At 34.6% G+C, this 15930-nt stretch overlaps 2 protein-coding genes and 1 long non-coding RNA gene across 9 annotated transcripts in view; 1 reads left to right on the top strand and 2 right to left on the bottom strand.

Moving 5' to 3' along the window:
* Positions 1–2436: 2436 nt before the first annotated feature.
* LOC127803059 (uncharacterized) lies at positions 2437–8404 on the top strand. Of its 7 annotated transcripts, XR_008023444.1 has the most exons (5): positions 2437–2912; positions 3022–3101; positions 3256–5414; positions 5617–6948; positions 7029–8404. It is a non-coding gene; the product is annotated as an uncharacterized LOC127803059 (long non-coding RNA). The 7 variants fall into 7 exon arrangements; XR_008023446.1 differs by having other exon boundaries at positions 2441–2912; positions 3027–3101; positions 5617–8404; XR_008023445.1 differs by having other exon boundaries at positions 2441–2912; positions 3306–5414; positions 5617–8404.
* Positions 8405–10482: 2078 nt separating this feature from the next.
* LOC127804109 (NAC domain-containing protein 104-like) lies at positions 10483–11642 on the bottom strand. The gene is made up of 3 exons (XM_052340845.1): positions 11398–11642; positions 10973–11313; positions 10483–10785 (listed from the first exon to the last, which is right to left on the bottom strand). Exons 1-3 carry the CDS (start codon positions 11621–11623, stop codon positions 10630–10632), a joined length of 723 nt encoding a protein of 240 aa, XP_052196805.1. The 5' UTR covers positions 11624–11642; the 3' UTR covers positions 10483–10629.
* Positions 11643–15299: 3657 nt separating this feature from the next.
* LOC127803766 (histone deacetylase 14, chloroplastic) overlaps positions 15300–15930 on the bottom strand; it is a 39466-nt gene continuing 38835 nt past the window's right edge. Inside the window, exon 9 of the mRNA XM_052340238.1 lies at positions 15300–15753. Within this exon, the coding sequence (XP_052196198.1) occupies positions 15453–15753 (301 nt within the window). The 3' untranslated portion in view covers positions 15300–15452. The remainder of the gene's footprint in view (positions 15754–15930) is intronic.

Here is a 15930-nt window from a genome sequence, read left to right as displayed (position 1 = left end):
ACCCATTCATAATATAATTAAAATTCTAACATAGCTCAATGGCCCAATTCATTTAGACTTTTCCCATATTTTTTTTTTAATCTTATTTTGATGGGCTTCCAAATTCTTATTTCCACTTACACTTTATTCCGTAAAAAAAAAATATAATTTCAATCCTCAATTAATTAAAGCAAAAATTTTGAGCCCATAATAAAATACTCGAAAACGCCTAGATCCCCTAACACCAAAGTTAGCCTTTATGAAACATGATTCCCTTGCCTTTGTGATTAATAAATTATTAGCAAACAACTTAAATCATCACATAACACATGATAGGAACACACAAGCACATAATTTTATTGTCAAATTTTAACAGGTGGTGTTGGTTGCGTTTTACTTCAGTTTGCATGACTCAAGAATCAAGAACCAGATGCGGATGAGTTGGTTGATTCACTGCAAGTTGGTTGAAAGACGAAGATGTCGGTGTAGCTATTTCATAAAGAGAAAACTATAACGAGGCAAACAAAATCTTATATGAAATTTTTTAATGAATGATGATTGTTTAAGAATGTTGTTTCAATCATTTTGTCAAATTATGTAAACTCTTTAATAACAATCTCTTGAAAATTATTTTTTTTCCATTCAATATATATTAATTAAATGAACGAATATATAAGATTTGTTAAAAAATTGTTTTAACATTTGTCTTAACATTTTTTTAAAATTTAAGGCAAAATTGTTAACCATTTTAAGTCTATCATTGTCGATCGTTTTGTGCTTTCATTGTTTGGATTGTTTAAAAGAGTTAATAATTTTTTAAAAAGTGTTAATAGTTTTAAGTCTTATGTGTATGAAAGGCTAAGAAGAGTCGACCGTTTTAAGCCTTAGGTGTATAAAAGACCAAAAATAGTTGACCATTTTAAAAGAGTCAAATCATTTTTAGTCTTAGATGAATTGGTTATGCAAAAATTGTTAACCATTCTTGTGAATTGTCGACCAGATAATTTTTCACTTTTTGTTTTTTTCACGTAAGTTCAAAAAAATGTTGACCGTAGCTATATAATGTTGACTTATTATCAAAATCGTCAATTATTTTTCTTTAAAAGTTAACCGTTTTCCCAAAAACAAATGATATTTTAAAATAATTTGAAGAAAACTGTCGACTGTTTTGAAAAATTATCAACTATTTCTTTATTGACATGTTTAACGACTAGTTTTTATAGGTATTAAAAGCCCCCAATGACTCAAAATAGTGGCTAGTTAATTCAACTTCGACAAAAACCTATAAATACCAGTCCAAGAATGCATTAGAGAGGCTAATGAATAAAAATAAAGTGATAAGAGTTTAAAATTGTATTCATTATTTTTATTAGTACGTATACTTTTATTTTTATCTCAAAAGGCTATAGATATCATTTATATTATTCTGTTTTAGTCTTTGTATCTTCATTTGAAAAACATTATAATTGAGAGTTTATACCTCTTAGATCATCTTATTTTTATTGCTTTTGTATATTGTCTAGCGATATTACAAGAGAGTAGAAAGTTGAAAATTGCATAACCACCTATGCTACAAGCCTCTTGTCATCGGCCCAGCCACTCTCGCGCGCAACTGCCAGTGCTACAATCCTTCTTACCCATATATTACACAAATTTAATTTTAAAGTAATCCTCATCTCACTTCTGAAATTTACATTTAGACCTCGTATTTTTTAGAAATTAACGCACTCACCTCACCTTAATAATATCACTAATATTTTAATTTCAACAAATGCTTATCTATTTCTTTAATACAAAATAAATTAATACTTTCCTTTAAATACACAAATATTCAATAATTACTTTAAATACAATATTTAATTCTCCCACCAAATTATTCAAATATAAAAAATTCCAATAGATCATAGTTCACTTTAAATACATAAATTAATAATTATTATTTGTTCTTAAATTACTAGAATGTTACATCTTAGATCATCTTATTTTTATTATTTTTGTATATTGCCTAGGGGTATTGCTAAAAGGCCTACTTGGTATAAATAGGAAATTGAATATTGCATAATTGATTGTTAGAAGACATATTTGAGTTCAAGTAAAAGATTTTAGTGAATTTGAAAATCTTTAATGAGAAGTTAAGTTGATGGAGTAGGTCGGTTAATCCGAACTACTATAAATCACTTGTATTGATTTCATTATACCTCTAAATTTTTTAAATTTTGTAAACTTTATTTTATATTTACTACTTTATTACATTAAAACCTCATTTCAAATAAAAATTTATAAATTTTAACTCAATTTTTAAAACACTGAATTCACCGCATACCTGAACAATACTAACAAATTAGACAATGGTCACTCCAATCTCATATATATATTATGACTTTTTTTATTATTTTTTATTGACCATTAATATTAAACATCTATTATTTTGTGAATATTCATGTGTTGTAAATGTAGCTTATTAGTCTTAAGGTGGAGCTTACCAACCTTAAGACTATTGGATAGTTCTCTCCCAGTTGGAGCAGACATTGGGAATGGGATCGATCAATCCATCCGTGGCTCTAGTCCATCCCTGTTGACCAAACCCAACCATTTGAAACCCAAACGCTCGCCGTTGAATGGCCGAGAGAAGCAGTGGCAAGGTTGCTCTTTCTGCAGCTGGTTGGTCGGCCGCAAGCAACCTGTTTGTTGAAATGCTTCACTGAAACTAACTCACTTTGCTTCATTGCATGCTCGTGTTTCATCTACGGCTTATGCAGCTTGCCAAATTTTCTCGAAGGCAAGGGGAGTGAAGGAAAATTGGACATCTTAAGTAAAAATGTGGGTTGTGGAGTTGGCAAGTATTCACGGGGGAAGATGGGTGAGGGTGAGACGGAGCATGTTACGAAGAATTAATGGTGTTGGCTCCGATTCGGCATCTGTGGTTAACATAGGTAAGTAAGGCTATTGCTTTTCCAAACGGGCCCTTATTATAAAAGTAGTTTGAAATATTTGTTTTGTTCTTCTTGAAAATGTTAAATTGTTTCTTCTCTTTACATGCAGTGTAGAACTATTTGAATTTAAGGAATAGATGAAATGTTGCCATTTCTGTTCTCACTACCAAGATAAGAAAAAAACAAAAGGTAATCACCTTAAAATGTTAACATCGTTAGATGCCTTTTCGCTAATCATCATGAATGGGCTGACTGATTGAATGATATTACCTAGAAAATTTTCGATTTTAATTGCCTGCATACCATCAATCTAATTTGATATCTATTTTCTTGTCACTGGAAGATGTAGATAGCAGTTCGTAGCTCATTAAACTTATTCCACTTCTGAAGCAGTTAGCAGTATTGGAGATAAAGATGTTGGCAATGTGACTTGGCTAAGGATTTAGCTTGCTTAGTTGAAGAATCGTCTAATCTCAACGAGAAGAAACCCAGGACCCTTTTTACGCTTAAGAGGTTAATGAACTCCGGATGAAGAAGAGGGTAAAGGAGCAATATGTTAACAGGAAGTTTCAAGACCTCATGCACAAAGTGATTGCCAATCTAAAAACACTTCGGGATGCTTATGATTGTATCAGAGTGAATCCAAATATTGGCCTAGCTAAGGAAAGAGATTCCATCTCTTTTGAATCATTGGCAGAAGAGCTCAGTTGTGGGAAATTTGATGTTAGTGCCAACGTCTTCTCTCTTTTGACAAGGGGTGCACAGAAAGAAGTACTTGTTCTTCCTAACTAAAATTGGTTGTCCAAGAAGCCATCAGGATAGTTTTGGAATTGATTTATAGGCCCCACTTTTCTAAAATTTTGTATGGTTGTCGAAGTGGAAGAGGGCCTTTCTCTGCCTTCAAGTACATACGCTAAGAAATCTCTAATCCTAATTGGTGGTTACATTACTTATTAACAAAAAACTTAATGCTTGTATCCTTGCTAAGTTCAGTTCCAGTATGGAGACCAAGATAGAAGATCCAAGCTTATATGCTATCATCCAAAGTGTGTTTGACACAGGTACTCAATTTGGAGTTCGGGGGTTTTCCAAGAAGCTATGGCCTTCCACAAGGAGTTTTATCCCCAATTCTATTGAATATATCTCTTGATCTGTTTGATCATGAATTCTACAAGATGTTGATGAGATATGAAGCTTTTGATATGGAAGTTCAGAATGAACAGGGTGCTTCCTACTCCAAGCTGCGCAGATGGTTTAGGGTTTAGAAGACAGATAAAAGGAAATAATATTGTACAACCTTGTGGGGAGAACTCTAATGTGAGGATACATTGTTGTTGACCTATGGATGAGATATTTTTTTACTAATCAGACAGATATTATCGTGTAGTGGTCCCTATCCTGTTCAATTTCTTGAAGCTATAGTTAAAAAAACTGTAAGAGAAAGTCCTGCAGTAAGAGCTGTTCACAAGCTCAGGGAAAACGTAAAGTAATTCACTTCACAGAAACAAAAGGCTTGGGATGCTGGGACTGTTAGAATTGGAAAGAAATGGCTGGCTCATGAATTGAAGGTGGTCGGATTATAGTTTTAGAAAAGATGGGATGGAAGCAGATCACTGATACAAACTTTTAGTAAAGGTATGGATGTAAGACATAAATGCTAAATATGCAGACTCTTGAGGAATTTATCTTATCCAAGCGTATTGCTGAACCTTTCCTTCCTGAGGAACTAAGATATTCATTTTATGCATTTCAGAAGTGGGCAGAAGAATATGTTTCTTCTGAGACAGCTTCTACTCTTGCTCTTATGCCCAATTCTAGTTTGTCTACTGAATCTGTTACAATTACAGAGGTTATAGCTCCAGTAAACATTATAAAGAAGCCTCTCTTACGGTATGGACTGACAAATGCCAAAGGATTTCCCTGTGCAACTCACAAACTTAATTTACAAGATAGCAGTCAAATTGTCGACTGGTATTCTGGCACAGCTTCCTGATGGCTTAAGTGGTGTAGTGAATGTCAGAACTTTGGTGAGATAAACCTTACCTTTTGTGACCACTTGAGAAAATCTTGCATTCAGACACTGGCAGCTAAGTATCGGATTCATGAAACTGAGGTAGAGAAACAATTTGATACAGAATTGGGCAGATTTCCTTCAACCCAAGAATTTGAATATGAGTTGGCAAATAAGACCTAGGTTTCTCAAGCTTCTCACAGTGATGGTACATTAAGGTATGGAATTCCTTAAAGTGGCTTATGTTTATTGTCTTTGGCAAGAATGGCGAGACAATCAAGACCTGGCATCTGTTTTGTTGTCGGGTGCATGGCTGCTGCTCCAAGTGTTTATACCCTCCATGTAATGGAGAGACAGAAGTTCCAGGTTGGAAGATGGGGTTTTCAAGTTGTATCCATCCAAGCTTGAATAGGAGGCGAATTGGGTTATGCAAGGAACATTTAAAAGATTTGTATCCTGGCCATATATATCGCTCCAATATATTGATGGAGGTTAGTATACTGATTCAGTTTAATTTATCATACAGAGGAACTCTATGCATTTAATAATTTAGAAGTATCCTGTCATGAACTTTTAATTACTGAGCATTAGTTGATCTTCTTATGGACGGAACACATAGATAATTGTAAGATTGTGGATATTCATATTTGATTGGTTTGTTTTGTACTAATTTTTGCAATATTGATTTTACAGAAGTATGCACAGTTGAAGATGAAGCTAGCCAATGTGACCACAGAAAAGAAGATGATGGAGAGGGGCATTTTAGTCTATTTACTTTCATAAGAAATATAAATTTTGTAATGTAAGGGTAAAATGGTAAAATCACATGTGACTGAAAGTATGAATTCTAATTGTATATTGAAAGAAATATATTTCTTGCATGTGATAATTAAAAATTAAATATATTTGTTTACATTAATCTTTTAGATTGTTTCTATCTACTGATTGGACTTGTGTCCTGCCCTTACTTGCATCCAACTAATCTTACATATTTATATAGTTGTTGGTGACGTTTGACATCTTTTGTCATCCAATATTTTATTCTGTGATAGAACATTACCCTAATGTAGAGTAAACAATGGATGAGTTAGTTGATGACTTGCCATAGCAGCAATCATTGAACAATTATTTTCATGTGCTTTTATTCTGCCAAAAAATATCATAATTTTTTAATTTATACAATGAAAGGAAATTTTTAATATTACTTATAGGTAAAAAGAAACTATGCTTGTTGAATTCTTATTATATATATACATATTTATATATAATGGAAGCAATAAGAATAGAGCAACTCTGAGATATTTAGACTTGTTAGAATGTGTGAGATTTTTCTGATGTGATCTTTTACAGTCCAATTCTAGAAATTATGGTGAAGAAATCTAATGATTCTAACATAGTATCAGAGTTGTTTTCTTAAGGGTTGTGGATATAATCTCTTGTTTTTTTCTTTGTTCGTGGGGATTAAACATTGTGTGTTTGAGAGAAAACAAGTCAGCCATCCTTTCACTAAATCAAAAATTTGAAAGTTGTTTGTTATGGCATCAGGAAGCTTCTCTGCAGTTGGTCCTTCAGTTTTTTCTGGTGAGAATTATCAAATGTGGGCTATTAAAATGAAGACCTACGTGAAAGCTCTCAACCCGTGGGATGTAGTAGAGCAAGGAGTAACACATGTTTCACCTTTGAGAGAAAATGCTACCTTGAATGAAATCAAGAAGCATGAGGAGCTGGTTACCAAGAGTCCCAAGGCACTTATATGTCTTCATTCTGCAGTATCAGAAGTTATTTTTGCAAGGATAGTGGCCTGTGAAACAACAAAGGAGGCATGGGACAAATTGAAACAAGAATTTAAGGGAAGTGACAGGGTTAAGGTAGTCAGGCTTTTGACTCTTAAGAGAGTTTGAACTCTTGAAAATGAAGGAATCTGAAGATGTTAAAGATTATGCTGCTAAACTTATGAAAATAGTTAATCAGATTGGATTCTATGGTGAGTCTATTTCAGATTAAAAGGTGGTGGAAAAGATCATGGTAAGCCTCCCTAATAAGTTTTGAGTCTAAGATTTCAGCTATAGAAGAATTGTGTGACTTGAGGACTCTTACTGTTGCAGAACTTATCTCTAAGCTACAGGCACAAGAGCAAAGAGTCTCAATGAGGTCTGAAGATGTTATTGAAGGAGCCTTCCAAGCTCTCCAAGCAAAGCATAAGGGAAAAGCTCCACTAAGAATAAAGGAAGGGCAAGACGAAAATAGAGATGGTTATGGGAAAAGAAAATTTCCGCCTTGTGGAACTTGTGGAAAGATAAATCAAGCTGAAGATAGATGCTAAAGAAACGTTCAATGCAATTTTTGTAAGAAGCAAGGTCATATAGAAAGATTTTGCAGAGCAAAACAAAATCAAACTCAACAGCAACCTATCCAACAACCTATTCAGCTAGCCAATTTCATTGATGAACAACCACAACCTGAAGAATATCTAGTTTTTGCATCTCAAGTTTGTGAGTCACCAGAAAAATACATTTGGAGTGTTGACAGTGATTGCAACAACCATATGACCAAAGATGCAAGCTTCTTTAAGTTCTCGGATAGATTAATCAAAACCAAAGTCATAATGGGAAATGGAGAGGTTGTACAAGGTGAAGGAAAAGGTTCAATTGCACTCCAGACAAAGGTATGAAACTTATTTCAGATGTTTTGTTTATACCAAAGCTTGAGCAAAATCTTCTTAGTGTTGCACAATTGATAAATAAGGAAAATTCTGTGGTATTTCAAAGAAATCTCTGCATTATATTTGATTCACATGGTTGCAAGATTGCAGAAGCAAGAATGGAAAATAATAGCTTTGTCTTGAATTTGAAATCTGATGTATTTTGTACTGGAAGTGATATGGTAGCTAGTCAAGACAGAACTGCAGAGGAAAAGAAAAGGTTGGAGAAAACTGATTCTGCAGATGCTGGAAAAAAAATTGAGCATTGTATTGCTTTGCAATCTTATTTCAGATGTTAATAGTCCGAAATTAGATGTTTAGAGTAAATCAATTAAGGAGGAGTTTAAGATGAGTAAATCAAGTTCCATTCCATGACATTAGTTTGTGATAAAAATGTGTCAAAAGTTAAGGTTGAAAAGCTGATTGTTCCTCCAAGAGCTAATCGAGTAATTTGGTCCAAGAAGAGTTCATCAAATGTGAGATTGAATCAAGCTGGAGTTTCTCAACATTTCAATGGTGAAAATTCTGCTATTTCATTTACTAATCATCAGGAGGAGTGTTAGAACGTGTGAGATTTTTCTAATGTGATCTTTTGCAATCCAATTCCATAAATTATGGTGAAGAAATATAGTGAATGTGTGTATGTTCTTAAATCTAGGAATGTTGTCTAAATAAAGAAATGCTTTAGTTGTTGTATTAGGTAGATCTTGTCAATCAATCAGCTGCTATATATAGCAACATTTGTTAATGAAAAATTGAGAGAAAAGTGTGTTGAATTTTGTTCTCTCAATATCTTTTAAATTTCTGTCTTTTGTAAATTGTGTTTGCTGTGTGTGAAAGGATTCTAACAAGATTGAAGATCAGGGCCAAATACTAAGAAGCAAATGGAGATGATGGTAGAAAAAATCAATTCACGGTACATGGAATTTAGGGGAGGTACACTCATCGAGGTGCAGCAATGTCATGAGGCCACAGAACTGAGATTGTTGTGGTTACAGGAAAGTTTTACTTTGCTTTTTAATCACACTAGTTCAGTGGCTCCGGATTTCATAACCCGAGGAATGCCGCTCCAACTTCACAAGTCATCATCAGTCCTAGCTCCACTTCTTCTCTTCTTCCCACACCAGTGCACTGGATGATTTCAGCTCCAGAATATCTTAGTTTCACAATAGATCCAGCTAATTTAATTTGGTTCAATCTTCCTGCTTTAGATCCATCAGATTAGAATTTCCTAGACTTGATGGATTCGAACCAGAGGAGTGGCTCTTTGAAAGCAGGCAGTACTTTGAGCTTTATGGAATACCAGAATGTCACAAATTTACTATCGCATCAGCCCATCTGGATGGATCTGTGGCTAGTTAGTTTCAATGAATGAAGATGAGAAGTTACTAGGGCCATGAAGTGAGTTTGAGTTGGAGCATCAGAATATGATGAGGATCCACAAGGTGCTTTGGCTGAACTTGTAAAAATAGGAACCATGAGGGCTTTTCAAGAACAGTTGAGTTTGTCAACTTAGGTATTTGGATCATCCATATATGTTGCTGATGACTATTAATGAGGATAGCACAAGGGAAGGAGGAAAGTTTGGGAGACTAGACTTGAGCAATTAAATTGGAGGAGGATCAGTTGAAACTGTTGCAGAAATTAGTTACAATGCATTAGATGGTCAATTGAATCCCAAAACCATTAGAAGACTCACTGGCGGCATACCAAATGCGATTGTTAATGCAGATAGTGAGTGTTAAAGTGTAAGCCCTTCAAGGTGTTGGTGGGCAATGGGGGTTACCTTCCTTATGACAGCAAGCATACACTAGTCTCACTCATTCACATTAGATTCCTATATTCTGTCTACAAAGGGATCTGAGGTATTTATTTAGTGCCAGTAGTTGCTGACTTTATCACTTCATAGAAACATGTGTCTATGTACCATGTGGCAGGACAATCTTCATTTCAGGTAGAAAAATGTTACTTTGCCCAAATTGATTGGCGTACAGGATGACTAGAGACATTAAAAGATAAAAACATCCTTATTTTGAAACTGCTGCTTCACCTCAAAACACGCGTTCAAATAAAGGTCGGGCGGACTTCATCATGGATGAAGTCCGCCCAAACTGAACGGGCAGACTTCAACTATGTTGAAGTCCACCCGCCCAGCAGCGGGCGAGCTGTTGGGCAGATGAAGTTTGCCCGCCTAGCAGCGGGCGGACTTCATTCAAATTGAAGTCTGCCCGTTGCTATCCGGGCAGATTTCATTTTAATTATTTTTTATATTATAATTATAATTTTAATTTAATTTAATTTTTATATTATAATTTTAATTATTTTTTTATTTTTATTTTAATTTTAATTTTAATAGCAGTGTGTTGGGCAGATTTCATCTTAGATAAAGTCCGCCAAACTTTGGCCAAACAGACTTCATTCCGTTCGGTCATTCCGTGCGTCACTCATTCGGACACTACAACACGGCTCTTTTAGGTAAAATAGCTCAGGTCATCCACAAAAATACTTTTCATTGCAAGTTTTACCATCCTCTCATGACTTAAGATTTGTAGGTTGGGACATGCATAATTTACAGCTTCATGTAGATAGTTGATTGTTTCTTGTCATACCGATGATATAAATTCCCTAGAAAAGTTGGAAGAGGCAACCCATAAAAGGTTGCTTCATCCGTTGTACACCTTTATTAATTCAAAATTGGACTAGCTTAGGTAACTGATATATAGAAAATAGACAACAATGCCATCTTTTCATCACTGATTTAGTCAAAGAAGATTTGACAAATCATGCAAGATGGGACACGAAATCCAAGCATTATATTATATATACATTGTATATATATATATAGAGAGGAGAACATGTATGCTGATTCAACATAGAAAATTAATCTAATTATTAATTAATTGCATGCTATATATAACACAAGTCTTATTACAGTTGACTGTCTAGGTGCTAGCTATTACATATAATAATTAATCATCATCATGCGTCTTCGTCTAGTTAATTAATTAATTTGGGTAACTGATGATTTCATCATCCCCAATATTATCGTCAAGAGATGAGAAGAAATCTTCGTCCAGAGAAGACAGCTCATCGTCGCTGTCTTGGCTGATCCCTCCTCTTCTTTCTTGAGCTCGATACAGAACCAACTTACTGTTCGTGCCCTAAAACAACATAAAATTAAATATTACCGGAACATAGAATACATATACATATATATCTATATATATGCCATATTTGATGATGTGAGTTTTCTGGGTAAAATTTTGTTGAGTTCCAGTCAATTTCTCAGCAAACACACACACACACACACAAACATATATAGATAGATATAGGGTTGATAACACTCACCAGTTGATGATGATGTTGATGATTTGCCCTTCTTATTGTGGCGGCGGCGGCGGTGGTGGTGGTGCAGCATAATAAGCTATATTCCTGCATCAACCAATCAGTCTTGAGTCCTCCTCCTCCTCCTCCTCCTCTTCCTGCAGCTAATTCTCCATCATTAACGTAGAACTCAAAGTTTCTCTTCAACCCAATTACTGCCTTATTCCCACTGTTGGCCACAACTACTGCCTCCTCAGAATCCACTTCTTTCCAGTACCCGGTTTCCGTCGGCTCTGCCGGCGCCGCTTCCATTTTCCGGCCATAGAAATAGTACCACCGGTTGTGGCCTGTCAAGAAAGCTCTACCTGCATGCATGCACTCAATTATATGTGTGTATATATAATACTATCAACTACTTGTACACATATTCGTACTTGATTCATTATTACCGTGGAGCTGCCATGGATCGCAGGGAAAGAGGTGATGGAGGAGGTCAGGGATGATGTTAGGATAGGCATTAGGGCGGCCGGCCGCCCCTACCTTGGGGTAGAGGAAATGGAGGATGAGTTCTTCATCTGTCGGCTCAAACAGAAACCCTGGTGGAAGCTGCACCCCTCCATCATCTTTCATCATCTTCATCTTCTCCCCCTTCATCTCCATCCAACAACCAGCCATATGTATAGTTAAGCTAGCGTATGACTTATATATATATGTGTGCGTGTGTGTATGCATGAGAGATAAATATACAGGAGCCCATATTTACATTTTTCATCTAATTATATATAATAAAAAAAATAAAAACTCATCGTGAATTAATATTAAAAGGATTAAAATTTTATAAACCGTTATTTTAAAGAAAGTATTCATAAAATACAAATTAGTTCTGCATAGAGTTTTTAAGTATGATATTTTGTCGTTTTGTATAAAAGTCGCAATTTTTATATATAATTTATTTTATGTTAAAGAAAAATTATTTTCTTTTTTTCAAAGATTAAACTGACATTAATTTTTAATAATAGTATATATATATATATATATATATAAGCATGAAAATGACCTCACAATAGCCTCATCAAACACTGGATGCTTGTTTTAATTGCTGTCCACAAGTTATTAGCCTCTTTCCTTAAATTAATTTGTTCATGATGTACATCTGAGAGATGATCATGATGATGACTATTAGTATTATATATGATATATTTTTTTTTTATTCGGTGTCTGAGTTTTATTTGACTAATTTTTAAGAATAAGTGACTTTCTTCCCTGATGTACCGTCAAGTAAATTCGGATACAAATATAGTTTATATACATTCAGAGTTAGTCATTTGACTTGCTTTTCAATCTTAATGTTGTCGTCTTCTAATTAAATGCTGCATTTCAATAATAATTCTGTCTTTTAAATCATTGCACTGATTCAAATTTCGATATTCCACGTAGAATTTTAAATACTTTATTATTGCACTATACCTGTAGAAATTATATATGCTATTTATAAATATAACATATTGACGCACAAAGAGTGGGTTTAAAAATTATATGCATGCATACTATAAAAAGTATGAAAATGACATATTTAAATACAGAATTTGATGTTTGAAGATGATACAAAAGGACGAGATTTATGCAATCAAAATCACTCTTGTAAATATAAATAAATTGTTTGTCCAAAGTGGTCATTTCATATGGAAAATGTTTGCCCATAGTTTCAAACCAACTCTTGGCCACATCCTACCTCAAGTTTTTCCAATTAGTTAGTTAGCACCGCCAAGCACCGCCTTAATAGTTGCCTTGTGTTTCTTTCACATTGCAACTACTCTTTCTTGTCAATTCACATCAAACAAATAAATAAATAAACAAATGACCCCTTTGAATATTGTTTCTTCTTCTATTTACTAACATCAATCTTCCATCAAATCCTCCTAAAAAAAATATTTTTTTAGTTGATGGAATTCTTCATTTTGTAAAAGTTAAAAAAGGGATACTAATAAATATATAAAATTATTTTCAAAACTTGAACAATATGACCTCTAATTTAATTAATTCTTGTTAAGATACGTTTGAACGGTAAATTTTAAATGAAGAATAAAGTAATGATATAATCTTATCTAAATATAATGTTAATGAAACAAAATATAGAAATAAGTGAAATTACTCTTTATAATTAAAAAAAATAGCTCTTACAGGTGTAACACGATTAGTTTTCAGGTAGTAGATTACACCCAAAGATGTAGGTTCGAGTTATGGCAGCCGCAGTGTGGGAATTTCACCCTCTTATGGGGTGGCTCCTTGTGGGCACTATGCATTATATTTCCTACCTGGTGCACTGTCGTGTACCGTGATTAACTTCTCTCACGTGCGTGGAACAGTGTGTAGGAGCCCTTAAGATGAGGAATTTCACCTTTTATATCCAAAAAAACATAATTATAGGTTTATAACTCATAAATGCAAGGGTTGCTAAAATTAGACCATGTTAGCAAGAAAACCTGTAAGAAGATCATTTTCTAGGCAGATGGTAGTATTGCAGTCCCTTCACACGTTTACAGTTTGTCCACAAAGACATGATTTGGCTTGACTAAAGGGGAACTGTGATCTTCCATGCAGTTGGTAAGTCACTTTTACTTAATTGGCATGAGTTTGTACTCTCTAACAGTGGATTCCTGACACATAACACACAGGATTATGAGCAAAAAAACTTATGAAATGAAGAGTTTGCTTGGTTCCATCTCGAAGCAGCCAAAGGTGTGAAAAAAGAAAGTTTCTTTGGTGAGTGTGCGCGTGTGTGTGGGTGAATCCCCATCAACTTGTTGCATTCTGAGGGGTGGTTAATTGGACAGTTACCCAAATGAAATCATTCTCTTGCCTCACTTTCATTGGCACCCCCTTTCTTCAGCACAAAGACTACACAGATGTGCATCTTTTACCAACCAAAATAGTAACTAGTGACTTGCCTTTTTATCCAAATACACAGGTGTCTTGCTCCGAATATCTGATGCCATTCTACTCATGGCAGAAGATAAAGATGGTTCAAGGAAGCCCCCAAATCACTAACTTCATCATGAATCAACATCCAAGGTGTTTGTTTTGAACATGCCATTCCTAAATTGAAGGATTTCCTATCAATATAAGAAACAAAGTAAGAGGAGAGCAATATCACCATCACAGGCCTAAATCTCCTTACACTAGCTGATTATACGGATTAATTTACTAATAAATTTTAGTCCTCCTAGGTAGTCAGTCCTATGGGGTGAATTCCCACTTTTGCCCCTCGCTTTTTAACATTTAAAAAGCATGGGAGGGGAAAAAAGAGGATTCCACCCGCTAGAATTTTACCTCTCCTCTCCACTCATCACCATCCGCAGGTATATGAGCAGAATAAATAGTGACAACAGCATGGCATTACCTATTCAATTCATATGGATGGATTGACAAATGTTGCTCAGTAAATTATTGCCTCACAGGCTGTAGAAGAAGAAGTCCCAGAACAAAGCATGGATTAAGTGATTGGTTATTTCAAAATACTTGTGCAAAGATCTAAGTTGTCATTCTCAGCTACAAAAGACCACGTCAAATGGTCAGTCTCGGGGTTGTTTCAATCGCAATCAGTGAACCCACCCTCCCAAATGTCACAAAAGGACATGCAAAGTCATGGCCATGAGAAAAGTGAAAACTTTTCTGCTCATGAAATGGTGGTAGTTGAACTACTTTCAATAAAGGAAACTTTTCCTTTGCCCCTTAATTTGACTGGATTCTGACTGGATTGAACACTTCCACGTAAGGAATAGTAAGAACTGAGACGGGACATGGTAAAATCGGCCCGAAAGAATATCACCAAGATAGGAGTCACGATCAGGAATCCAACCATTCCACTAGCATTAGCAATCATGTCCTTGTGATGTTAATAAATATTGAAGGTCATGCACAAAATAAATAAAACATAAACAAATAAATAAAAGGATTTATTTGAACTTTATAGAAGACAACAAAATCAAAACTATTGAAACCAAGAAAATAAAAAAAACCCTGCAGTTTGACAATCTTATAGTGAGGGTAATAAAGTAAATAAGATCACAAACAATCGCTTTTATTCAAATCTGATGTAATGCTGAGATCACAAGCATCATTTGCTTTTTTCTCACGAGTAAGTCGATCCTACTTCATGTTTTTCCACCAGTGTCATATATAGTCAATGTTTATGTATTTCAGATCTTGCCTCTCAGTTGGTTTGGTTAGTTTGAGTCTGATATGAAGTAATATTGATGACCAAACCTACCAACAACTTAACGAACTAATTCCAAAAAAAATCATATAAGGAGATAATCTTAGCATGAATGTGCCAGACAAAGTTACGCACACATTAACTGATACTAGTTTCATTTCATTACATGTAAACTAAAAATGTACTCGTAATGAGATATCAGATGAAGTACCAGAACAGTTTACAACATCCTAAGAATAGATCATTTAGCTTATGACTAATGTATTACAAAAAATTCAAGTAGACACTTTAGAGAGAATGTATGTGCTTGACTCTCTGAATTGCTTGCTTTACCTTGGCAAGTGGCTCTTCATACAAGATGGCTGGGTTATCAAACTTTGTGGCCAAACTAGGTTCCCCAAGAAAAGCTCGGAATGAGTCAACAACTGAATATGAAAGAGAACTGAGATTATATCCTCCTTCCAGAAAGAATACGCAGCGACCACCGCATAGATCTCTGGCTAGTTGTTTGATGTTAGACGCAAGCATGTAGTATGTTCCTGTTGTAAATTGCAGATTGGCTAACGGATCCAATACATGCCCATCATAACTGAAAAAAAAGTGTAGTTGCAGTAAGTGTAACTTAGTGAAGCCCATGAACAGGAAAAAAAAAAAAAGTTTCATAAACTACTTATTATGCTTAAATAAAAGAAAAAGAAAACAAAAATACGCTGTCATGACTTTTCAGAAATACCAATTTTATCAAAATGCATGTCAAATACGCGAG

The sequence above is a fragment of the Diospyros lotus genome, chromosome 6 (assembly GCF_014633365.1).
Source record: "Diospyros lotus cultivar Yz01 chromosome 6, ASM1463336v1, whole genome shotgun sequence".
Taxonomy (NCBI): domain Eukaryota; kingdom Viridiplantae; phylum Streptophyta; class Magnoliopsida; order Ericales; family Ebenaceae; genus Diospyros; species Diospyros lotus.
This window is presented reverse-complemented; position numbering and strand designations above follow the sequence as displayed.